At 33.9% G+C, this 25,734-nt stretch overlaps 2 protein-coding genes and 1 non-coding gene across 5 annotated transcripts; all 3 read left to right on the top strand.

Moving 5' to 3' along the window:
• Positions 1-11,558: 11,558 nt before the first annotated feature.
• LOC100264212 (uncharacterized) lies at positions 11,559-19,843 on the top strand. 3 transcript variants are annotated; one of them, XM_010663282.3, is made up of 14 exons: positions 11,559-11,830; positions 11,905-12,220; positions 14,020-14,111; positions 14,224-14,243; positions 14,376-14,616; positions 14,749-14,844; positions 14,946-15,061; positions 15,189-15,269; positions 15,725-15,848; positions 16,379-16,428; positions 17,398-17,488; positions 18,310-18,345; positions 18,652-18,749; positions 19,454-19,843. In XM_010663282.3, exons 2-14 carry the CDS (start codon positions 11,907-11,909, stop codon positions 19,568-19,570), a joined length of 1,476 nt encoding a protein of 491 aa, XP_010661584.1. In that variant the 5' UTR covers positions 11,559-11,830; positions 11,905-11,906; the 3' UTR covers positions 19,571-19,843. The 3 variants fall into 3 exon arrangements, with proteins under 3 accessions (XP_010661584.1, XP_059599135.1, XP_059599136.1); XM_059743152.1 differs by lacking the exon at positions 19,454-19,843 and having other exon boundaries at positions 11,613-11,709; positions 11,780-11,830; positions 18,652-19,170; XM_059743153.1 differs by lacking the exon at positions 19,454-19,843 and having other exon boundaries at positions 11,774-11,830; positions 18,652-19,170.
• A 464-nt stretch (positions 19,844-20,307) lies between these two features.
• Positions 20,308-23,948, top strand: LOC100265961 (serine/threonine-protein kinase Aurora-3). The gene is made up of 6 exons (XM_002270426.5): positions 20,308-20,626; positions 20,864-21,106; positions 21,523-21,618; positions 23,081-23,295; positions 23,396-23,468; positions 23,559-23,948. The coding sequence occupies exons 1-6, from the start codon at positions 20,510-20,512 to the stop codon at positions 23,658-23,660; spliced, it is 846 nt and encodes a 281-aa protein (XP_002270462.1). The 5' UTR covers positions 20,308-20,509; the 3' UTR covers positions 23,661-23,948.
• Positions 23,949-24,553: 605 nt separating this feature from the next.
• Positions 24,554-24,627, top strand: TRNAV-AAC (transfer RNA valine (anticodon AAC)). Its single transcript has one exon. It is a non-coding gene; the product is annotated as a tRNA-Val (tRNA).
• The last annotated feature ends 1,107 nt before the right edge of the window (positions 24,628-25,734 follow it).

Genomic DNA, 25,734 nt, shown 5'->3' on the forward strand with positions numbered 1-25,734 from the left:
GAAGGAAAAATCTGGAGATTGTATGAGGTTGGGATTGAAGAAGTGGATATGTATTCATCAGGACATCCAATTAATAGATGCAACTACATTTGATAATAGAATTAATTAGTACGAATTGATGTCTTTCCTTTGAGATTGACACTTGTGATTCCACAAGAATGAGCAAAAGAACACGACACTTCTCTCCCTTGGAAGATAAGACAGAATTACGTCCACAATTCAACTGATTTTTTTGTTTTGGAAAATAATTAAGAACTTAAATAAAGTAAATATTTACAAAACACCCATGGTTCTGTTTCTTTTGTATACCTATAGTTATTATTATCAATTCTTTCATTTTAATAGTTTCTTTAATTACATGGATTATACCTATTTGCACAAATACTTCAACGATTCCCACTTGTTAATACATAGAGTCCAATAAGCATATCTTGAGTTGGTAAGGGAATGGGATCCCCAATAGCCGGAGATGAGATTCATATGAGAAAACATAAATAAGTGAGCCTCCGATTGAGCCTCCAAAGATAAAGGTAAATGAACAACTATTTGATCCCTATCAAAATCTGCATTGAATCCCTTACAAACTAATGGATGTAAACAAATAGCACGTCCTTCCACTAAAATAGGTTGGAATGTTTGTATGTTTAATCTATGCAGAGAAATAACGAGAATAGATAACAAGAAAAAAAAAACAGAATAAAAACACACAGATTTATATTAAAAATAAAAACTCTAGACTAGAAAAACCACGAGTAGATCAATCCACTAAGTCAAAAAATTAGTACAACTACTACAGAAGTATAATCATTTTAACCCTAAAAACTATACATCATCGCATATATATATATATATATATATATATATATATAAATGAAGTAGGTCCGCATCATGAGCTTTTCTTCTCCTACTACCACAAACCCCCCCCCCCCCCCCCCAAAAAAAAAAAAATCTCATAATCTTAATTTTACTACATATATTGCATTGGAGGCTTTTCAAGTCTGACCAAATAAAATCTGAATCACCAAACTCTAACAACTCAAAAACTTATTACCAAGAAAACATGTTTTTTAAAAATACATAAATAAATTTGAAGTGTTTTAATTTTTCTTCTTGTATGATATTAGCATATAATAATTGAACATATAGAGAATACTTCGAAAATTTTTGTACTAGCATAAGTGTGTAATACTTTCATAAAGAGCAAGTTAATAGAACTATTTTTTATAGTTGATTTATTACTAATGTTTTTGAAAACTGTTTTTAAAAACAAAAACAAAAACAAAAAAATAAAAACAAAACATCGTAACTTCCATAATGCATAAGTTGGCTTTAACAACTTGCATGCTAGACATTCCTCACCATCACAATGTGGATGTTGCCTTCAACTACTTGCAAATTGCAATATCATATATCCATCTCAGATGATGGGATGGAGAGTGATGGAACAGTAGATGCTTAGGCCTCTTGAGGCGTGTATCCAACTACCAGCCTTTATACCTTGGGAAACCCTAATGGATTCAAAGCTTCAAGACCAAACTAACTGTTGTGAAGGTTATTAGCTGTTGAGTCTACCAATTTGTCTAACAATTTGTCTTTAATAAATCTAAAAAGTTTGGATTCAGCTCAATAAACTCTTGCATGATGTTTTTTTTTTTTAACTTAATATTGAATGCAATTTTCTTTCATATTTTAGATGCTTTAATTGTTTTTAATAATTTTTTTACTTGTTTTAAATTTTTTGACTCAATGAAAAAAACTAAAATATTTGACTTTTTGTTAAATACTAAAAAGAACTTTTTGAAATAATCGAAGTACAATCTCAATATGAGCCTTACCCTATTAATATTTAATACTTAATAGAAACAAAATAATTAAAATAAAACAAACAACTTAATATTTAATATTATTAAGTTGTATTTAGGGTTATGTTAAATTAAATTTTACTTAGATTTAAGTTAAAAATAACTAAAATAAACAAACACTACATAAGCCTATGTTTCATTTCTAACATGTACCCACACCAAAAAAAAATTTGAAAAGATGAAAAAAAAAAAAACATATTTAGGACTTGTTTGGTAACTAATTTTAATTTTTTAGAATTTTTCGTAAAAAAAAATTGTTTTTTAGAATAATATTTTGATTATTTACATTATATATAAATGTATAATATCTTTGTTATGAATAAGCTAATAAAAATATTTTTTTATGTTTTTCCTGAAAATAATTAAAAGCTATTTTTAAAATTATTCAAAAAAAAGTTTTTGAAAATATTGACAAATAAACCCTTAAAGATTTTTCTCACTATTTTTGTAGTGAGTAAAATTCAATTAAAGTTTGTTCATTAACAATTTTATTTTATTTTTCTCAACCTTTTATAAATAACTAGTAGTAGAACACGTGTGATGCACGTGAGCGATGTTTAAGTAATGTTGATTTCATAATTTATTAATCTCTTATTCATATGATACTTGCACATTGTTTTTTATAATTATATAATTTTCTTGTTTTTTCCTAATCAAATTTATATATATATATATATATATATATATATATATATATATATATATATATATATATATATATATATATATATATATATATATATATATATTAAATTTCTATTGAATTTATTATATTGAATACAAGTTGAGACTGAAAATTTATTAAGATTATAGTATGTTAAATTGTAAAAGAAGATTCCAACTTTTTCTTTTTGGTTTCCTTAATGATAATTTTGTAATAAAGATAAATTGTAGAAGAAGATTTCAACTTATAACTTATCATAATTTAAGTTTTCATTCTTAATTTATTCAATAAAAAAGAAATTTAAATAAAAAAATCAAATAAATACAAAAAAAAAAATTGTTTTGAATTAATTTGTTTTTTTGAATCCAGATTTTAGATAGGAATTTTTTTTTAACACGTATTCAATTCCTATGATAATAATATATTGTTGTTTTAAAAAATTAATATTTCAAGATGACATAAGTTTTTCAACGAAAAATTTTAATAAATTATTCATGTATCATGTATTTATTATTATATAAATACAAAGTATTTAAATTGATTTTTTATAACCATTTATTTACTAAAATAAATATTAAGAGTTATTATCTATTTATTTTATAGTTTTCATTAAAAAAAAGTCCATTATTAAAAAAGATGTTTTTTTTTTATATCATTTCATTTCTTACAGTAACTTTTCATACATAACCATTCATACTCATTCATTCCATTTATATGACTTTTCATGCATACCCATTCATATTCATTCATTCTCTTTATTTGCATTTACCCATATGGAGACTTTTTAATTCTTACCATTCATTTCTCATTCAATTCTCTTTCTACTTTATGCAATTATCAATTTATTTTGTATTTCTCAATCAAAAAATAAAAATTTTAAAAACCTTATCCATTCCCTTCATTTTCCATCTATCAATGACAAGGAATCATTATCAATTCAATTTATATTTACTTATCAATCAAAAATATAAAAAACTTAAAAAACCTTATAGCACAAATTTCATAAATTTTTTGTCCTACAAAATTAGCAAAACAAAATAGGAAAATAATGCAAACAAAACATTTATTGAAAGTAAAATATTGTGGGTACAATCTCAAAAATAATATTCTTTTTAAAAAAATATTTTCCCTGTGATTCTTTTGCCTTGATCATACTTTGGAAGACGAAGATGATGTTTTCTTGATTTCGAAGATCAATCGAGGGCCACAAGTGGCTTATTCTCAAATGACCTTGTTGAATGACGAAGAACGTGTCTAGCAATTCTTTTGTCGTTTACCGAACTTACAGGGAGATTTGATGTAACTCTTTCTTTTGTTGTAAAGCCCTTTTTCCCGTACAAAGTTACCTTAGGATTTTCCTTTCAAGATTTTTCTGATTTATGAATTTCTTCTCTCTTCTTGATAGAAGACACCTCTATTTATAAGTGAAGATAGAGAATTTGAATTTCAAATTTCCGAATTTTAGTTGCTTAATTCAAGGGATTTAGTTACTTGATTTTAACAAATTTTCTCTCCCGAGAGGTTTTACCAACAAGATAATAATAATAAGAATAATTTTCTCATTATTATTATCATCCTTTTTATAGTTGGAGATTAGGGAAACTTATCCATAAGAGGAATTTTTTTTTTAATTTATTCATTTTGAAGACCAAATTAGTGGTAATTTAATCCACTAATTTTTTTATGTCTACAAATGCCCCCGCTTCAAGACGCATCATGTACATGCATTGTCATGTGGATGGGGTGAGTCTTGAAGTAATTTTGTTTTTGTTTTTTTTAAAAAAAATATTTTAATAGGAAATTTCCTTCTTTTTGAATTTTTGAATTTTTTTCAAACTCCACTTCGTTTTCCTTCTTGCTTTACACTTTGAATCATCTTCTAATTCGTTTTCCTTCTTATTTTACACTTTCAATCCCTTCCAATTTGTCATCCTTATATACATTTTTTTTTATATAAAGGGAACAATAGTTGTGAAACTTGACTTGAACTTTTTCAGAGAGCTCTTTTGATCTTTGGGTGTTCTTCAACCCAACTTGAGAAACCTGACTTGAATTCACCATGAGAAATCTTCACCTCTTCAAACTTGTAAGTGGTTTTTTTTTTTTTTTTAGTGTCGTACGTAGTTTATGTTCATGCGAGCTAGGAGCGAAGTGTGACTCAAGCACAATAACGCTTAAAGAATTTGCCATTGATAGGGCCAATTCTTAATTCGTCTTTAGCAACGATCTTATAAGCACCATTGGTGTAAACTTCTTACACCACATAAGGTCCATCCCATTTTGATGTAAATTTGCTCTCAGTCTTATATGTGGTGATGATGGGTCTACGAATGGCAAGAACTAGATCACCAACTTGAAAAGACCGAAGGCGAACCTTTTTGTTAAAAGCTCTTAAAAGGCGTGCTTGATAACACTCTAAACATTGTTGGGCTTCGAGTCGTTTTTTGTCTAGTGCTTCTAACTCTTGAAGACGTAACTTGGCATTATCTTCATCAGTTAGTCCTTCATGTATAACAATCTTCAATGAAGGGATCTAACGTTCAAGGGGCAATACAACTTCTACACCATAAACGATGGAATAAGGGGTTGCTTGTGTAAGCATTCGATATGTTGTTCGATATGCCCAAAGTGCTCCTCCTACTTGTTCATGTCAATTCCTTTTTAACTTATCAACAATTTTCTTCAATAAGTTGCAAAGGGTCTTGTTGATTGCTTCTACGAGACCATTGGTCGATGCATTGTACATTGATGAATTGTGTTGTTTGAAACCGAACCTCTCATAGAGTTTGCTCATCAATTTTTTATAAAAAGGTTTCCCATTGTCAATGATTATGTATTGTGACACCCCATACCGATAGATAATATTACTTCGAATGAAGTTCACTACATTTTCTTTCTTCACTTCTTTAAGTGGCATAGCTTCCGCCCATTTAGAAAAATAATCTATTGCTGCTAATATGTAAGCATGCCCAGCAAAGGATTTAGGAGTAATGGGTCTGACCACATCAAGTCCCCATGCATCAAATGACCATGACGCAATTGTAGGATGGAGTGGCTCAGGGGGTTGGTGTATAAAATTTGAGTGGAATTAGCATGATTGACACTTCTTTGCATATTCCATACAATCCTTAACCATAGTTGGCCAAAGTATCCCATCCTTTTGATTTGAAAATGAAGTTTTGGCCCTAATTGGTGAGCCCCACAAATCCCAAAATGAGCTTCTTCAATTGCTTGATTTGCCTCTTCTCCTCCTAGGCATCGAAGAAGTATTCCATCGAATGAGCATCGATAAAGTGTTTCTTTGTAGTAAATGAAGCGTAGAGCTCGACATCGTATTTTTGTTCGATGTCTTAGTTCATCGAGTAACTTCCCATATTCTAAGTAGTCAATTAATGGTTGTCGCCAATCTTCGTTGTCAATAGTGAATACTGATGTAGCGTTTACTTCTTTTTATTGTAATATTGGCAATAGTGGCAGTACCCTTTTATGGCAAAGAGGGACATGTACAATCTCATCCTTAAGTAGTGTCAAACTTGTAGCTAGATTAACTAGAGCATATGCCATTTGGTTTTCTTTTCATGGAATATGAACTAAAGAGATTCACTCAAACTTTTCCATCAGTTGGATAACATATTGGAAGTAAGGAACTAAGTCATCACTTTTAACCTCATACAAGGCTAAAAGTTGATTGATTACCAACTTAGAATTCCCACATATCTCTAAGCTTGTGATTTTCATTTCAATCGTCATTTGTAGCCCGATAATTAATGCTTAGTATTCCGTGACGTTGTTGGAGCATCTCTCACTAAGAATAAATGAATATGGTAGTATCTGTCTATGTGGTGAGACAAATACAACACCTACACCTGTTCCATCGAAGAACATCATCCATGAAGGAAAAATGTCAACATAAAATATCTCCTCATCAGGAAAGTCGTTTGAAATTTCCCATGCTGCAGGGATAGGATGATCTGCTAAGAAGCCTGCAAGTGCTTGTCTTTTGATTGCCTTTTGAGAGATGTAGATTATTTCATACTCAGTAAGTAACAACCCCCATCTTGTTAATTGTCCTAAAAAAATTGGCTTTAATAGCACATACTTAACGGGATCAACGTGTGCTATTAAGTGTACTGTGTATGCCTGCATGTAATGACTTAGCTTTTTTGTCAAGAAGATTAAAGCAAGGCAAGTTTTCTCTATCAGGGAGTAATTTAGTTCCGGTCCTGTTAGAGTTTGACTTAGGTAATATAATGTCATTTCTTTGTTCTATTCATTTTCTTTTTCAAGTAATGTTCCAAGAGAGCATTCTTGTGCGATGATATAGAGTATCAATGGCTTCCCTGCCATAGGAGCACCTAAGATTGGTGGATTAGCTAAATATCTTTTTATGCTCTCAAATGCATTATGACAAGCTTCATCCCAAACAAATGGGACATCTTTCTTTATAAGCCGGTTAAAAGGTTGACATCGTCCTACAAGGTTTGAAATAAACCGTCGAATGAAAGCAAAGCGTCCTTGAAGACTTCTAAGTTCTTGAAGATTTCTCGGCTCTAGCATATCTCGAATGGTTGTGATCTTAGATTGATCCACTTCAATGCCACGGTGTCGCACAATAAACCTTAGAAATTTACTAGAAGTAACACCAAAAGCACATTTGAGCGGGTTCATTTTGAGTTGGTACCTTTTTAACCTGTCAAACACCATACGAAGATCTTGCAGATGGTCTTCTCTCTTCCTAGACTTTACAACCAGGTCATCAACATAGCAGTCAACATTCTTATGGAGCATGTCATCAAAGATTTTATGCATAGCACGTTGATATGTTGCACCTGCATTCTTTAGTCCAAAAGGCATCACTTTGTAACAATAAATACCCTTTGGGTACGAAATACAGTAAGTTTTTCATCCTTTGGCGTCATTCGTATTTGATTATACCCCAATGATCCATCCATGAAGGATAAAGCTTCATGACCAATGGTTGCATCAACCACAAGCTCAATGATTGGTAATGGGAAGACACTGAAATTTTCTATTGTACCATAATACTTAGCCTTTTTAAGTAGTAACTCTAGTCAAGAAAAACTAGAAAAAGAGTCACTACGGCTTTTGTAGTATTCCGGGTATCGTCCTCAAGGACTAACTTATGAAAATTGTCAATACTAAAATAAATGAATTGTTTTTGTTTAAATCCTAAAGTGAAAAACAATATGTGAATATTGCGAAACTAAGTAAAAAAAATTAAATTAATAAAAAAATGAATATTGATTTTAAATTCAATTGATTCAAGTTTGGGGTTTTCCACAATCCAACCTAGGGTATAGAAATTAGAGAAAACAAGGGTCTTTTAAGTAATATGATCTTAGGGTTTTGGGATCTTTGGCCGCTTGCGATCAAGTTGAGTTCTATAACTCAAAATTGCATCTGAAACCTAATTTTTCCTTTTAAACAAATTCCTAAAACCATCAAATGAATGAGATTGATTACCAATTTAAGATTTGGCTTTTTAACCATTCCTACTCTTTATAGATTTGTATAGGGGCAAATAACGGTAGGGAAAACGAGGATAACTAATGATCAAGAATTGCCAAGAATCACTAGTATCAAGTAATAACCTACCGTATCATTCCCTAAATGAACTCACAAGAATAGGATAAAAAAAAATGATAAATTGTCACTCAACCAATAATTAATCTCATTGTTATAATAATTTACCCATTGTCCCTATAGGTTTCCTAGCCCTTGGGTTTTCATGCTTCAAGCCCCAAGTTGGCTCTTAGCCTCTCATGGGGGTGATGTCACATTCACAATCCATAATAGGGTAAAAATCCATAATTTGAATCAAAAGAAACTAAAAATAATATATTTAATAAAGAAGAAAAAGAAAACAAACCAAAGTTCTCGTCTTCTTCCACATTCAATGTCAAAAACTCTGGAAAAAGATCCAAGATCGCTAAAACCAAGAATTAAGAGAGTTTATATAATATCATCAATTACCTAACATATGGCACACTCTCATTGGCCACTTATTATAAAATAATTTCCTAAAAATGATTAAAAAATAATAAAATGGTGATTTATAGTCATGTGGGGTCCACTTAGGGTAGATGAAGTGTCCTAGATGCAATTCCCGAGGTAGAGGAGGCGAAACATCAAAGTAGTAGTGGGTGAATTCGAAATTAGTGTCATTTCGAAGTAGATTTCGAATTCATAAGTTGAATAGATGCAATTCCCGAGGTAGAGGAGGCGGAACATCAAAGTGGTAGTGGGTGAATTCGAAATTAGTGTCATTTCAAAGTGGATTTCGAATTCATAAGTTGAATTTCGAAATCATTTTAAAATGACCATCTAGCTTGGTGCAATTGTTTTCAAATGGTCATAACTTCTTCATTTCAGCTCTGATTTGCACACCATTTGAAGGGTTGGACTCCTAACTTCCCGAGCTTCGAAAAAATATATAGTATGTATATAATGGACTCCAAAAAGTGCTCTAAATTTGTTTTCAAAGTGCCTCATTTCCCATGCTTTCTTGCCTTCTTTCTTACTCCATAATGGTCATTTCTCATCTTCCAAACTCATGATATCCTCGTCTTGCCTTTCCTTACGTTCCATGATTCTTGATTCACTTATTTCCTCATTTAGCCCTTTCTTGATCTTTCAAAATCTAAAATCATTCAATTTGCACCATTTTCTTCCCTTGAACTTGAGATAAGTCTCCAAAGTACAAATTAAACTCATGGTTAGGGCCTTAGCATTGATTTAGGTCAAGTTGGGTGATTTGAATGTCTTTTGGTGCACAAATCATATAGAATATGTGCCATTAGAGCACATATTTTGGCTCCAATCAGCAAGCATTGTTTAAATCTCTGAAATCCACACAAACACGGATATGCCCATTCTTTTTCTTAATTGGAACGATGTTCGCAATCCATGTCGGGTACTTTACCTCTCTAATGAAACCAACTTCAATCAATTTTTCAATTTCAGTTTCTATTTGCGAAACAAGTTCTAGTTGACATCGTCTTTGGGCTTGCTTAATCAATCGGACACCATGCTTTACCATGAGTTGATGTACTGCAACTTTTGGATCAAGACCTGTCATTTCTTTGTATGACCATGCAAAGACATCTTTATAATCGAGTAACAACTCAAAATAATTTTTCTCTTCAAAGGAACTTAGAAGCATACTTACATAGATTGGCCTTGGGTTTTCATTTGTTCCTAAATTGAGCTCTTTTAACTCATCTACATTAGTTTGCCCCCCCCCCCCCCCCCCCCCCCTCCTCGTCTTCCCCTGGTTCATCTTCTGAAAATTCTGAATTAGAGTCAACTTGCACTGTGACATGGTAGCTAATGCACATCAAACTTTCTTCAATATCTTTAGGGCATCCCTTGTTTGACTGTTTGGTGATCACGATGGTACGTCGTTTTACTTTTAACAAACCATTAGTACAAATTTCCCAAGTTGAATGGCGTTTCATCCTTGATGGGATTAAACTTCTTGTCTTTGCATCCTCCTTTAGTTCAATACACTGTTTCTTAATGGGATTTCATCACCATGACCTTCGGGGTAGAGTCTCAATCCTTTGCTATATTGACCTTTGTAGGATATGTGCTAAATTCCATTTTACTTGGTTAAAATCGCCCAACCTAGTGAACACTGAAGCTTGTGTAATTAGAGCTTCAATCCGATCAAATACTGAAATTCGAGGAAGAGAATTTTACCCATTACTCTCTTCCATATCTTTTACAATGATATGTTGTGTACTTGCCTTAGTCTTCTTAGTCTTAGCTAAAATTTTGATAGGCTTGAAAGGTACAAACCCTAAACCTGCCCTAGAAGGTTTGACTACATACCCTTGTTGTTTCAATTTCTTTTGAGTTTCGTTAAGGCCATGCATCTTTTCACCTGTAGTCTCGAGGCTAAGTTCTCCTTATCGTGATGACAAAGTGAAGTCATACCCTGCCTTGGCTAATCACTTATAAGCCTTAGGGTTGAACCCCTCATCTATTATTTTACCGGGAAAGAAGTCTTGCTTTGTTTGATCTCTTGAGGATTTGACGAATTTTTGTGTCTCATCCCTAGAGATAAGTTGTAAGTTTAGAAAGGGAATGGTCGCATCTTCCTTTAAGACCTGAAGGTCCCCATTTTCCAATCTTCAAGGTTGTACTTCGTTTTTGTCTTCTATGAAAGGTGGTTAACCCTCACTTCGTTGAAATCTTGGGATGTACCTAAACATTAGGGAAGTAGTGACAATCATCAAGTCCGGTGTCGATTTTTTTGAGGATTTCTTTTTTTCTTCAATTCAAGTCATCACTGGTTGTGAAATTTCCTCTTCTAATGTCGACTTACACTGCTCAACTTTCCCTTAAGTTTAGCTTTCCCAATGGAGAGAATGATCGTAGGAAGAACTTCCTCCGTAGCATCATTTTCTATGTAAAATTTAGTGTCAGTAAAATAAGACTTGACTTCTGTAAATGGCTTAGTATCAACCTCTACTTTCTTAAAAAATATATTTATCTTTATATAAAAATAAAATAATAGATAATATAATTAAATTTAATATTTTTTTAATTATTTTAAAATTATATAAATGGAATATTAGTATATAGAAGAATATAAATTATAAGTATTATAAAATATTAAGAGTTCGTTTGATAATGATTTTAAGAAGCGTTTTTAATTTTTCTAACATTTGAAAACTTGTATTTTTCAAATATTATAAAAATTAAAAATAGTTACTAGAATCACTGCTAAACACATTCTAAATTAGGTTCAAGTTAACCTATCAAAATCAAACCGTAGTTTAAGTTCATGTTAAAAAAACCTAACTCAAATATAACCCGAATATTAAAAATACTTGTCGAAGTTATTTTAAGTACGTAGCTAAGCTCGGTTGTTGGCACATTCCACTAAATCACGTCAATTATAGCATTAGAAAAATGGAAATTAGTGAGGTACAAATGTTATATGGATTGAACCTTTGGTAAGTTAGTCAAATCTAAGAAAAGATTGAAAATCATAATCCTATGATTTATCGAGGAATATGTTTTTTTATTTTAAAAGCAAGAAACGAAATTAGAACTATGTGAAAGTTCCCGTCTTTCTTTTGCTACCTCCAGAACATCAGGCGGGCATTTCTCCAATAACGTGTTTGGATCTATCCTGGAGGGAGTAAAGCAATGGTCTGATAAAAACTGGTGAAAATCCAGCCAGGCTTTTTCTCAGGACTGATTTCGTAGTTTTCACTTTCAGGGAATCCCAGTGATCAAAGCGCCGGAAAATTCTCACGTTTTCTGGAAAATGGTAGGAAAATCTCTCTCTAATTGTCTTTCTCTTTGTCTTTCAGTTTCTCAACTTTGTCTTCAATTTTGTCTCAGTCATGAGTTTCCTCAAAGGCATCATTGATTCTCTGGGCTCCATCTTCTCTGATTCTACTTCTCCGGACGAGGCTCAGTCAAGCCCTAATTTTTCCGATAATGGGGCGATGGACGGCGTCGTCGGAACTGGCGTTTCGAACCAGCGGATTGCGTATAAGCTAAAAGGCTATTACGATTTGGCGACGGAGGAAATTGCCAAGGCTGTTAGGGCAGAAGAGTGGGGTTTGGTCGATGATGCAATTGTTCATTACAAGAATGCGCAGCGTATATTGATCGAAGCCAGTTCGACTAGTACACCTTCTTTTATCAGTTCTAGGTAATGAGAAATTTACATGAATTGATGTATTGTTCCTGCCCTTTTTTCTTTTGCAAATTATTTAGCTTGTACGGTTCTCTTGTATCTGTTATTTCGATAGTAAGATATTTGGATTGGTGTGAATTGATGAATGTAGACTGGGCTGAAGCACCTTCCTTCATCAGCTCTGGTAGTTAAAATTTGACATGAATTGATGGGTTATTTGTGTTCTATTGCAAATTTATGTGGTTTTTGTGAATTGAACTTCTAAGGTTTGATGAAATATTCCGTTTTGAACATGCATTCATATTTTGTTGGAGAATCACAAAATTTACACGAAGAATTAAACCAAAGTGGTTTGATCAGTCTCCCCATTTTCATCAGGTCTACATATTAAAAAAAAAAAAAAATTGATGCAAATTATTGAATTTTCGTACTTTGTTGCATAGCTATGCGGTTGATGATTTGACTTAGTGATTCTTTTTTTTTTTTTTATAAGTAAAGCAAATTGTACTAAAACAGAGGCGATAAGCTACAAAGCATACAGGGGGTATACAAAGCAACTAACACCTCTCAAAACAAAAAGAAGACTAACAGAGCCTCACCACCCCTTAATTGGACGCTAGCCACTCCAAGAACCCTATGAGGGATAGACATGCCTCTCCAATATACAATCTAGCCCAACTCCATAAATCACAAACAAAAGAATTCTTAAGCTTTTGAATATCTAACACTCCCACCCTAAAAGCAAGTCTATTTCTCTCCTTCCAAACCGTCCAAAAAATACACAATGGTATGGATTTCCATATCTTTTTCCTTTTCTTCCCCACAAAAGGGCCCCTCCAGCTAGTTAAGACCTCTTTTACAGTTTCTGGAAAGACCCACTACACACCTGATAACCCAAGGACAATATTCCAAAGAACTCTGACCACTATACAGTGAATAAGTATATGATTTGACTTAGTGATTCTTGGTACTTGAGCATGATGGAAAATTGAATGGTGGGTGATCTTTCAGTTTGAATTTCAAGTTTTTGTTATGCGGAGTGCAGTGTGATCCCTTTTCTTTCTTTCTTTCTTTCTTTTTTTTTTTTTGGGTTTTGATGGATTGGGATTAGTAATTGCTATCATGTAGTAAAATTAAGAACAAAGAGGTGTGTTCTTTTGAATTGAATTCATCCTACATAATGTTGGTAGAGTGTTATATCTTGATTTAAAATTTTGTGATTTTGATGTATTGAGCCTGGTGATTGTTGTTATGTATGATTAAAGAGAAAGATATGGTGTGTAATCTTTTAATCAGGTTTCAAGTTTTTCAAATGTGGGCCAGAGCATCAAATTTTAGCACAAGGTCTTTCCATTTTGGAGAATTAAACTCAGTTTCTGAGTTAATGGCAAGTTATCATTCAATTTGAATTTCGTATTAGTTGGGCAATTCAACTTTGTCCAGCATTGCAATTTTCTTAGAGACAAGAAAATGCATTAACTTGGGAATGTTGGTGATCATGTGGGTTCAACCTGGTCCTTATTGTTAACACCTACACACTTTACCAATTTAGCAAGTTTTCTTTAGCAAGAGCAAAATGTTAAGAAGAAATCCTCCAAACATGCATATATGAATGTTTTTGTGGTGAATCCTTCTAGTTATCGTATTCTATGAAGCTTGGATTGAATTTTTGAAAGTGAATTTACTTTTTTTCCTTGATGCTGGATCTAGTTCCTACAAGAATAGGAAAGGAGAATAAAATTTGGAATTTATGATTGTATGGAGTTAAAGTTAGTGGTCTAATTCCAAACTCTGTTTTATTTCTCTCATGACAGTGAACAAGAGAAGGTGAAATCTTATCGTCAAAAGATATCAAAATGGCAGGGTCAAGTTGCAGAGAGACTTGAAATTTTAATCAGGCGAGCAGGTTCAACACTCGTGCTGATGCAACTTTATTACCTTTATTGTTTTTTAACAGTAATATGGATTTTAGAAGAGTGCTTATATTTTCTATTGTTACTATCTTTCTCTCTCTCTAGGTGGCACATCCACAAACAAGGTATGGACTAATCTGAATAAAGTGTAAGTGTGAATATTACATTTCTTATGAGTATTTCTGTGATTTAAGCGGTAAAACGCTGATTGATTGTAAATTTTCTGTTCCTGTGTGATCTATGTTGTTACTGTGCAGAACACCTTAGCTGACACAAAACCTGCTACAACTTCTTCAACAAAATCTAATGCTAGAACAGATGTATTACAAAAGTCTCCACTTACCAATAGGCGCAGCCCCATTATGAGGAGTCAGTCAGATAAAGTTGTAAGCTCAAAACCTGTACAAGAATCTGGTCATGGCTATGATGCAAAATTGGTTGAAATGATAAACACTGTGATTGTGGACAGAAGTCCTTCTGTTAAATGGGATGATGTTGGTTAGAAACTATACCATATTTTCTTTTTACTTTTTGTTTTTGTTTTTTACTTTTATGTTCCTTTTTATTTTCAATTTTATGGATTAGAATTACAAACTTACTCATCCAATTTTGTTTTCTCCTTCTGGGCAGCTGGTCTTGAAAAGGCAAAGCAGGCATTATTGGAAATGGTTATTCTACCAACTAAAAGAAAAGACCTGTTCACTGGCCTTAGAAGGCCTGCTAGAGGTGATGTTTTGGAAGGCTATTGCCTTCATTAAAACAACATTGTAGTACTGTAGCATTGTAAGATCTTATTTCATGAAAAACCTTCTGGATTTTTTTAACAGGTCTACTTCTCTTTGGTCCACCTGGTAATGGAAAGACCATGCTTGCCAAGGCTGTTGCTTCAGAGTCAGCGGCAACATTTTTTAATGTTTCTGCATCTTCCCTTACATCAAAGTGGGTATGTGTCTGCCCTCAGTGTATCCGTTTTTTTTTTTTTTTTTTTTTTTTTCTAATAGGGTTATTATTTTGATGTTTTTCTAACCCGGTTGAAGGAATTCTAATAAGTTTCCCTTAAACTGAAATAGGTGGGAGAGGGTGAAAAACTTGTCCGGACTCTGTTCATGGTTGCTATTTCCAGGCAACCATCAGTGATTTTCATGGATGAAGTACGCTACTCTTGTAAACTCCATTATGAAGGATGATCTAAAACATGCCGTGCATCATTTGTTTTCTATGAGTTTATTCTGCTCGGATGTATGCTATTGTTGCATGTCAAAGTAAATTCTTAATTTGAAAAATGAATTACAACATTCAAATATAACTTCTTTTCCTACAGCTGTTGGTGAATCTAACTTCAATCTTATGTTATAACCATCATTAAGTTAGGGTAAAATTTGTCTATTTCACATTCAGCTACTTTTTGTGTACTTATCACCACAAAAGTGCCACCATCATTACTCCTAGTTCTTATTTTTCTACTCTATCCATAGTCCAACCAGGATTCAAGGCATTGTTGTTGGGCTGATTCTCCTTTTCTTATAGTTCTTTCTTCATTTGTTGTTTATATTTGCATTTTTGATTTGCAACATGCAGAATAATTTTGTTCTTTTCTTGCCAATAGATTGATAGCATTATGTCAACAAGGATGACAAACGAGAACGAGGCAAGCAGGAGGTTGAAGTCAGAGTTTCTGGTACAGTTTGATGGGGTCACTTCTAATCCTGATGATCTTGTAATTGTAATTGGTGAGCTTACTTCTTAACAAGGGTCATCCCAATTATAAAGGATCAGCTACTTGGATGGATGAATTCTTTTTGCAATTTTGCTCAGTATAGGACCACACATTGCAACTTTACAGGCTATGGTCTCATTTCTCACAGTAATGACCTCCTTATTACAACAATGTTTGGAGTGGGATGGTTGTTTGAATTTATTGTTTTTTTCCTTTTTTTTCCCCCATTTTTCTGTCTCTTTTTTTTTTTTTTTTCATTTTTTCTTTTCTTTTTGGTTGGGATGAGGAAGGGGATTAGGTTGGCCTAATTAAAGAACAAAAACCTATTAAGGGTGTATTTCAAGTAAGCAAAGTTTGTCTCCACTATACCCCACAAATGTCTGAAACCTTTGTGAAAACTCTTAACAGAACAAGGAAATGAGACCTGTTTTTCATTTCCTGTATGTGGCACTAAGAAAATTGTGCTCGAGTATATTAACATAATATGCTGGAGTAAATAGCCATTTCATTTTGTAAATTTACCCCATTTCTATGTTAATGCAGGTGCAACTAATAAACCACAAGAATTGGATGATGCAGTTCTTAGGAGATTGGTTAGTATTTGTTGTTTTAACTGCTGCAGCTTACTTGTTTAGGAACTTGAATTATGAATACTGGTAGAAACTGCCACCAGGATGTATTTTTATGGTTCAAGCGAAATTGTGGTAGTGATACAAATATGCTATTGCAATTGGACAGACATTCAATTTGATTCAGTATACTGTCTTTTGTAAATTTCTTTCATTTTTTTTCATCATGGCATCAATGTTTTTCCTCCTGATGCAACCGCCTAGGTTCCAATTGTGTCCAAGATTGCCAAATGCCTTACTTATTATAAATATGAGCCTGGGCATTCACATGAGACACACCAATGACACTACCCTAATATTGCCTGCAGAATGCCAAAGCAGTTAGTCTTTGTTGGATTAGAGGTAGATAGAGGGAATGCCAATTTCATTTCAGTCTTACTTGAAGCCATCAGCTGAATCCAGTTTCTTTTCCAAATTGGACCATGTCAATTGGATGAGTTGGTAAGGCATATGTCGCACCTAATTGTTGGGTGCCCAACCACCTTGCCCTGATAAAAAGCCTAGGCACCTGAGAGAGACACCTTCATTGTTATGACTCTGTATTTGCTGAGTTGGCCATGTACTCATGGTTTTTTGAAAGATTTTAATACAGAAGCCAAATTGGTTTGATCAATTTTTTTCTTCTGTTGGTGGGGGAATGGGGAGGCTCCCACTCCAAACCATTGCCATCTGAGCCAGCTTTAGGAGCAATGCGGAAGCAAGAATATGGCAATGACTTAATTTATATGTTTAAAATGGATTTGTCATTTTCTCTCTCTGCTTTTTTCCTTTGTTTGAAATTTTTTATATTGTTGACAAAAATCCTAGTGAAGTTTTAATATTGAATTGCCCTTCCGATCATTCTTAATTTGGGAGCTGTATCAAGGCTTTCTTGTCTCAAGTTGTTTTTATAGTTACCTTAGTGACACAGTTTCATGTGATACCCTGAACCAGGTAAAGAGAATATACGTACCATTACCAGATGAAAATGTCAGGAGGCTTCTTCTAAAACACAAACTTAAAGGCCAAGCATTTTCCTTACCTGGTAAGAATTTTTTTTTTTTTTTCCATGACTTATATTTGATATATGTTGTTTTAATAGGATTAATCTAGTATCATTTGGTATACATTAAAAATAATAATAATAAAGAATGAAAAATAAATTCAAAAAAAAAAAAAAAAAAGACATGTTCCTTTTCAGTTCTCACACTCATATTTGGATTCTACTGTTGGTTTGGGTGTGTCTGGGTGTCTGATCCTTCTAATCCCAGGATTTAGGACACAGGGACACAACAATAAGTACTGAGTAGGCAATATATCTCTTTTCCTTTTCAAATTGGAAGTTGTTCCTTGTGTTTTTGAAATGTCTAGGGGATGATTTTTCTTGCGTTCTTTATAAAGAGAGGATATTGAAAATTGTCAGTTGGCAGCTCATTTGGACATTGCTTGCTCAACTGTTTTCTTCACATCATCTTGCTCTTCATTCTGTGTATACAAACAAAATGCAGATAAGAAAAGGACAAAGAGCCATGGATGTGTAGAGTAAAAAAATCAAAGACACAAACTAGAAACTACTTACAAGAATCTACAAAAGAAAAAACCAGACAACTATAGTCAAGTGAAGAAGCCAGCTTAGTTGGGGCTCTTGAATTTCACACCTCCCAGACAACTGCTTTTCAGTTGTAAAAGGATTTCTTGGGGTATTATTGGATGTACTGAACATTTTTCCCTTTTTCTTGCATGGCTGAAGTCTTTTGTCAATGCATCTTCCACACATCTTTATTGTACTAGATTGCATGTTGGATGAGGTTTATTATGATTTTGACTTTGGTGGAATAACAATCTAGTTCTCATTTTCTTCAACAGGTGGAGATCTAGAAAGACTTGTGCAGGAGACAGAAGGTAAGATAATTGCCAGTTCCTTAGCTCCTGGAATAGAGTGCTGATTGATTGGGAATGATTATAGATGATTCAATTCAATGGTGAACCATCAATCTTTAAAACCAAGTCACATGGTGTTTTACTCCTTTGGTCAATTCATGCAGTGGTTACAGGCTTTCAGCCAGTTACTTATGCCACTAGGACTCATAATAAAAGTAGCCAGAGTCATTGCTCATAGCGAATATGTTTTTAACACAAACCAGGCCTTGATCAACACTTTCACGAACCAATTTTTGTTCTTGTCTAAATATATGGTATTGTATATAGGATATTCTGGAAGTGATCTACAAGCCTTGTGTGAAGAAGCTGCGATGATGCCAATTAGAGAGCTGGGTACAAATATTCTGACTGTCAAAGCTAATCAGGTATCCCATCTAGAAATTGTTGCTTGCCATTTTGTGAATCTGTTACTGACTTTTCGTCTCATGGAAATGATGCTGCTTTTGTGTGTTAAGGGAAAACTAAGATATGCTACAGTTTCCCTGCTTGGTTCTATTTTTGTGTACCTGTTTTTTTCCAATGCAATTTATCAAGATCAAATACCATGAAACCTTTGCCCCACTGTTGCTTTTATTTTCCACTTGTCATGTAGTTCCTAACACCACAACATCTTTAACTTCTAGTGTCAAAATTGATGGGTATATTTTGTGAAGTATTAAATTTTGATTTTTTACTTCTGAAGTTTTCCTCACCCTTATTCACATAGGCCAGTGGCCACCATGATCACCAAAATCAACTTGAAATGAAATTATATGTTAAGATCTCAAAACTCCCAGATAAACCAGGCTCAGAGAACCTAGTGAATGGGGTGGGATAAATTTTCATTGGACATCCAACTCTCTTCTTAAATTTCAAAATCAAAGAATAGGAGTCTGTTCTTTGATTGGATTTATATGAACTCTGACTCGATAAAAGCTTTTTCATTTGCAACACATGCATCTGAGGTTACTTCCACTTTTCAGAAGATCAATTTCAGCCTCACACTCTAAACATAAATGCCAGGAACATTTTTGTGTAGAATTCATTTGGAAGGTTCTTTGACATGGTATGCTGTATGTTGTTTGACCAGGTAAGGCCACTAAGATATGGAGATTTTCAGAAGGCAATGACTGTTATTAGACCCAGCTTACAGAAAGGCAAGTGGCAAGAGCTTGAAGACTGGAACCAGGAATTTGGCTCCAATTAAACGCCTGCTACGACTTGAACTGGCTTGTAATGTGTTTCAAAGCAAGCCTTGTTCGTTTGGCTGCTGACAGCCGAGAAAAAACCAATCCAATAAATAAATAAAATGCAAAAAAAAAAAAGGAAAAAAGAAAAAAAGCAGCAGGTGTAAATGTCTCACCACCGTACAACCTAAGCCCTCTCCCAAGCTCAAACTTCAGTGTAGCTGTGTAATATATGACTTTTATATATTTGATTTAAACTGATGGGAATAGATGAAAGGCCTTTCCCTTTTTTCTTTTTCTTTTTCTTTTTTCTTTTTTTTTTCCAAAAAATTAGGAATTCGATAAGTCTTTTTTTTTTAATTAGCCATTAAATGGACTTATCTTCCAAAAATCATGTGTTTTTTTTACTATATTATTGAAAATACAAGTAAAAGGATTCTTTTGATTCGTATCAAAATACTAAATTTATCATAGTAAAAATGTTTCCAATAAAAAGTGAAGTGGATATGGTTAAGCATTCGAAGAGTTTGGCAGTGGGAATGGAAATGAGAATGGCAGTGGGAATGAGGTGAATTATATTGAAGAGAGGAATTAAAATACCATTGAAAATTAGATTTAATTTTTATAATAATGAATTTTTTTTTGTTATTCGTATTCATATTTTATAAAATAATCCAAATATATTTATGAATGGAATGGAATATATTTTCCCATTTCATTAAATAAAAAAAAAGGGGGAGGGGGCTAAATTTAAATAAGAGAAATGAAGAATTTTAGTGCTGACGTGGCATTGAAAAAGAGATGAAGCCGTTGGAGGAGTTAGCAACCGGCTGTGCCGGTCAGACCACCCTTAAATCCCATGAACTTTCAAAAAAACAGAGGTTCCCTCCCAAATCTCCTTCTTCGTACCTTCTCTCTGGATTTGAATTCCCATCTCTCGGATTCTCCCAGGAACAAAAATGCGTGAAGAACCCTCTCAAAAACAGCAGAAACAATGGTCTTTAGACGACTTCGAGATCGGAAAACCTCTCGGCAGAGGCAAATTCGGCAGAGTCTATCTCGCCCGAGAAATCAAGGTATTTTCCACTTCCAAAACCTACCCTTGCTTTTTACCACAAATTTTCTTGCCAACCAAACGGAAAATGAAGTTGTCTTTTCTTTTCTTTTTTTTGGTCCCCTGATTTTACCTATCCCAATTTTCCCGTTCTCAAATGGTCCCGATCCGCTTTTTCCAGAGATTTAAATGTTACAATAGGTTGCGGTTGAGAATTCTGCTGTAGAATTAGTCATTTCTAATTTGATTTGGTTTGCAGAGCAAGTATGTAGTGGCATTAAAGGTGATATTCAAGGCGCAGATTGAGAAGTACAGGCTTCATCACCAGCTGAAGAGAGAGATGGAGATTCAGACCAGTCTTTGTCACCCAAACGTACTGCGTCTCTATGGTTGGTTTCATGATTCCGAGAGAATCTTTTTGATTCTTGAATACTGTTATGGGGGAGAGCTCTATAGGGAGTTAAGGAAGACTGGTTATCTCACTGAAAAGCAAGCCGCCACGGTCTGACAATGATCCCTATCTCTATATGTTTATGTTTAAATTTACCTAGTGTTTGGTTACTGAGAAAAGGCCGGAAATTAAAAACCAGGGATTTTTGTTAATTGGGACCTAGGAAAATACAATGTCCACTGAAAGCCTAAATCAAATGTGTCGCCTCAAAGCATTGGAAAACATTAGGGTTTAGGTCCCAAGTTTATTTTCTTTTCTTCTCTACAGATTTTTCGGTGACAAAATAGGTGTATGAAGCTTAATCGAGTGGAGGATGCTGTTTTCTTTGGTCCCAATCACTTTAACTACAAATCCAATATCATAATTCAAATCATCTTCTCCATACATTTTCTAGGCCATCAAATGAGGCTAGAGTTTTTCAGCTATATTCTATTTTGGGTTAATGACTTCTTTTCTGTCAAATTTAGTACATTGCAAGCCTCACACAAGCATTAGCATACTGCCATGAGAAGCATGTGATTCACAGGGATATCAAGCCTGAGAATTTGTTGCTAGATCACGAGGTACGCTCGTGAATTCTACTTCTTGTCTTTTCCCTACTAATTGGAACTGGTTATTTTTAGCTTATGAAATTTAAAATTATATATCTTAGTTTTGATGGATGATAAAGTGAATGATGCTATGCTTCAATAAAAATGGTCTGTATCTTGGTCCATAAATGGGTGAATATTCAAAGCATTTTATTTCTGGCCTAATTCAGTTTTCTCCATATTCTGGTTCTTATGCAAGTAGAGTCGGTTTCAGATTCTTTTCTGTTTGGTAAGCCTGAATTTTTCAAAATTCCTCAGTTCTCCATCTAAAATTTCAGCCATTTTCTATTTTCTAGACTAATATACTACTATGGTTAAATTTTATTGAATACAGTCAGAACTTTACAAAAAGAAAGCAGCTGCTCATATATGTCTTAGAGCCCGTTTGGGAGTAATTTTGATTAAAGTGATTTTACTTTGTGGTGCTTTTTATGATTCTCTGGGTTTTTAAAAGTGATTTCCAGAAGTTTGCTAAACACCTAACTTCTGCAAGGAAACACTTCCAAGAAGCTGCTCATATATGTCTTAGAGCCCATTTGAGAGTAATTTTGATTAAAGTGATTTTACTTTGTGGTGCTTTTTTATGATTCTCTGGGTTTTTAAAAGTGATTTCCAAAAGTTTGCTAAACACCTAACTTCTGCAAGGAAACACTTCCAAGCATTAGGAAGCACTTCTAACTCTCTCTCAAAGTTGTTCTTAAATGGGCTCTTGGTTTGCTCCAAATTTAATTGGCACGTATACTAAATTTTGAATTAATCCTATCTTTTGCCTAAATTTGGTAAATTTTGCAATTACACCACATGTTTGTATCTTATAGAAAAAAACTACACCCTGTTTGTATAACTTCATTTGGGGATTATTTGCATTTAGCTTCTGTTTATACAATTTTGGCTGCAGAAATCATACAAAGGCTGTGGTTTTTTCTTCATTATACAAATAAAGCAATTGTTTTTCTTTATTTCCATGTAAGGAAATGAGAGATGGCATAGGAAAATTTTCATCATACTTTATGTTTGTTGTTTGTGAGAAATAGTTTGGGGTGGTACCACAGTTTCAATTACTCAATGTCAAGATTCACTGCTGTTGTCCAATCCTCAGCTGTGATTTCAGATGCAGGCTGTCGAAAACAGAAAACATCCTCTTCTAGGATATTTTCTGTTATCTGATTTTGCAGCAACTAAACATTTTGAAATTAAAAAGTGCTGCTCTGTTAGCATTTTGGAAATGCTTGCATTGCATTTGAGTGCCTAAACCATGTCATTTCCGCTTCTTAAAGCAAGAAAGCTACTCATAATATACTAACCAATGATGTAACAATTTAGTTTGCAAAACCTACACCTACATTACCGCTTTGTTTATCCAAAAGTTCAAAATATATTAATGAATTTTGTGCTTGAAATCAAGTAATTCTCCATCATTCTTTTACATTTGCAGGGTCGACTGAAAATTGCGGACTTTGGATGGTCTGTACAATCAACAAACAAGAGACGAACCATGTGTGGAACTTTGGACTATCTTGCACCAGAAATGGTGGAGAACAAAGCTCATGACTATGCAGTTGATAACTGGACTCTGGGAATCCTATGTTATGAGTTCCTGTATGGTGTCCCTCCATTTGAGGCAGAAAGCCAGAGTGATACATTTAAACGGTGAGGGAAGGATATCTATTTTGCATCATTTATCATGGATTAGGATATAGATTAAACTGGCTCGAACATAGATAATGAAATAAGTTGGAGTTGTACACAGGATAATGAAGGTTGACCTGAGCTTCCCTTCCAACCCCCATGTCTCAGCCGAAGCTAAAAATCTCATTAGCCGGGTAAGTTTGGTCATGAACATCTACATATATGTTTATGGATAAAAAGAGATTTAATAACCATTATAATAACGAATGTGGAGATTTGTGCAGCTTCTGGTGAAGGATTCTTCAAAAAGGCTCTCTCTTCAGAAGATCATGGAGCATCCTTGGATAATCAAGAATGCAAATCCTACGGGTACCTGCAACAAATAGCAGCATAGTTTCATGCTACATCTAACAGTATAAACATTTTGGTAAAACAAAGCTTTTTTTCAGATCACTGTAACCTGCAATCCTCATTGTATCCAACATCTGCACAAAGATCAAGAGGCATTGGATTTGTTAATTCTGAAATCCAACCTTTAGTTTATTGTATAACTCTACTCTTAGCTGCAACTTCCCTTTTTTCTTCCTTTCTGTTCATAGAAGGCTGCAACTTTGGATTGCATTTATAAACCTTAATGGTTAAAACCATTACTGGGAAGCATTTTTCCCTCTCCACCTTTCTTTTCAATCTAAAGTTCTGTGAAAACCATATTGCTGTGCTCTGTGGTATGAAGAAGTGAAAAGCCAAATATGTAGAGATACAAAGGCTTAAATTCATGATAGAATGTGCCTAGTAGTAGACATCTGAATTGGAAGAATTGATTAAATTTTCCCATATTTTAGCAGGATGAGTGGATTCTTGAACGAGGGCTTCTGCCATTCAGCTCAAAACTGAAATATTTTCCAAGAGAATTTCATGCTGTGGAAACATTAGTCTTCCCATCAGGGAGGTACAAAGCATTGCTGATATAAGAATCCATCACAATAACTTCCCACTTTTCTATATTCAATTGGTCAGTTCCTGGCTTCCAACCAAAATTTTGAGCAGTCTTTTTACTTGGCTCAAGTCCCTTTTGAGAAACAATCTTGTGGCCACTTCTTATAAATTTTGTTATTGTGTTAAAAAAAATGTGAAGTAAATAAAATTATTTTCCATTCATAATCCTCCCCAAACCGGTTCGAGCTTCTTTCAAACCCACCCTGATAGTGGTGGATACAAAAACACTCGCCTCATGTCATCCAATATTTCTTTACATAAAGTTCTCAGTTCAAGTCTCAACGGTGTCGTGGTGTAGTTGGTTATCACGTCAGTCTAACACACTGAAGGTCTCCGGTTCAAGTCCGGGCGACGCCAATTTCTTCTTTTGCTACATTACGCTTGTGCATCCAATACTGTTTTTCTCATTTTACATACATTCTTTCGCCTACAAAGAGAGTCGATATCCATCATATCCTTACTCTCTTACTCTCTTCTATGACAATAACTTCAGGTTTGAATCCATCAAGAAAATATCTCAACATTGTTTACACATCTTTAGATTCAATGATGTTTTCACCTAAGTTGTAACTTACACTATGTCACTAGGCTTAACATACTCGTTCATCTCCATTTTATCCTTTCAAACCAAGAGGTCAACATTTGTATCTCGTCCAAACTCACCACAAAAACATCCTCATGTGTGATAGTTAAAATATCTTGAGTCTTTTTAGACTCACAATTTAGAAAATACACTAAACCGCCTGCCTGGGTATTATTGATTTCATTGATCTTATTGTCAATTTTAACCTATTCTTAATTAGGTTTAATTTCACTGGTGAATCTACCAGTGTCATCTACAGGACAGGCATTGATGATAATCACCCAAATTCCACCACATTCCATATTTATTCATCTTACACTTTTAGAAAGACCTGCCAAATGGGCCCATGGATTTTTCTATAATTAAAAATCCAAAATCCATTGGCAATGCACTCACTCTAAAGCCTTCAGGTAGAGCCATGAGAAGTGAGAACGATGAACTCTAGCCATAAGCATGGAGGGATGGCGAAGCTGCAGGCTTCTACCGGCACATACTGCAACAGCTGATGAAAACACCACATTCCAAATCATACTTCAGCTTCTGTAAATTCCACTCTCAATCAAACCTTTGAGATACAATTTTGCAACAAGAGAAACTCATGATGATTACAGATGGAAGAAGAAGCATTAGGGGTCTTGTTTAGAAGAAAACATAGATTGCTTCTTAAATAAGAAGCTGTATTTAGGAAATAATAGGGATAAAAGGAAATATATTACATTAAAATTACTAATCCTGATGTTTAGAAGGGAGGGAATTTGGATAAGGACATAAGATTGAAAATTCTCCTTCTATTTCCCTTATGATGAGCAGCCCCTTCACTGGACACAAAAAGGCGGTTTTTCGTATGTCCTGTCTTTAATACCACAGATCCAAGGGGTTAC

This window comes from Vitis vinifera, chromosome 15, assembly GCF_030704535.1.
Source record: "Vitis vinifera cultivar Pinot Noir 40024 chromosome 15, ASM3070453v1".
NCBI classification, from domain to species: Eukaryota; Viridiplantae; Streptophyta; class Magnoliopsida; order Vitales; family Vitaceae; genus Vitis; species Vitis vinifera.

What these genes read in the sequence shown, in the direction of transcription:
- LOC100264212 (XM_059743152.1), top strand. Translation starts at nt 11,907, where the DNA reads ATGAGTTTCCTCAAAGGCATCATTGATTCTCTGGGCTCCATCTTCTCT. An exon ending in CCTTCTTTTATCAGTTCTAG is followed by an intron (nt 12,221 to 14,019) that starts GTAATGAGAAAT and finishes CTCTCATGACAG; the next exon opens with TGAACAAGAGAAGGTGAAAT. An exon ending in ACTTGTGCAGGAGACAGAAG is followed by an intron (nt 18,346 to 18,651) that starts GTAAGATAATTG and finishes TATTGTATATAG; the next exon opens with GATATTCTGGAAGTGATCTA.
- LOC100265961 (XM_002270426.5), top strand. Translation starts at nt 20,510, where the DNA reads ATGCGTGAAGAACCCTCTCAAAAACAGCAGAAACAATGGTCTTTAGAC. An exon ending in CTGAAAAGCAAGCCGCCACG is followed by an intron (nt 21,107 to 21,522) that starts GTCTGACAATGA and finishes TGTCAAATTTAG; the next exon opens with TACATTGCAAGCCTCACACA. An exon ending in CAGAGTGATACATTTAAACG is followed by an intron (nt 23,296 to 23,395) that starts GTGAGGGAAGGA and finishes AGTTGTACACAG; the next exon opens with GATAATGAAGGTTGACCTGA.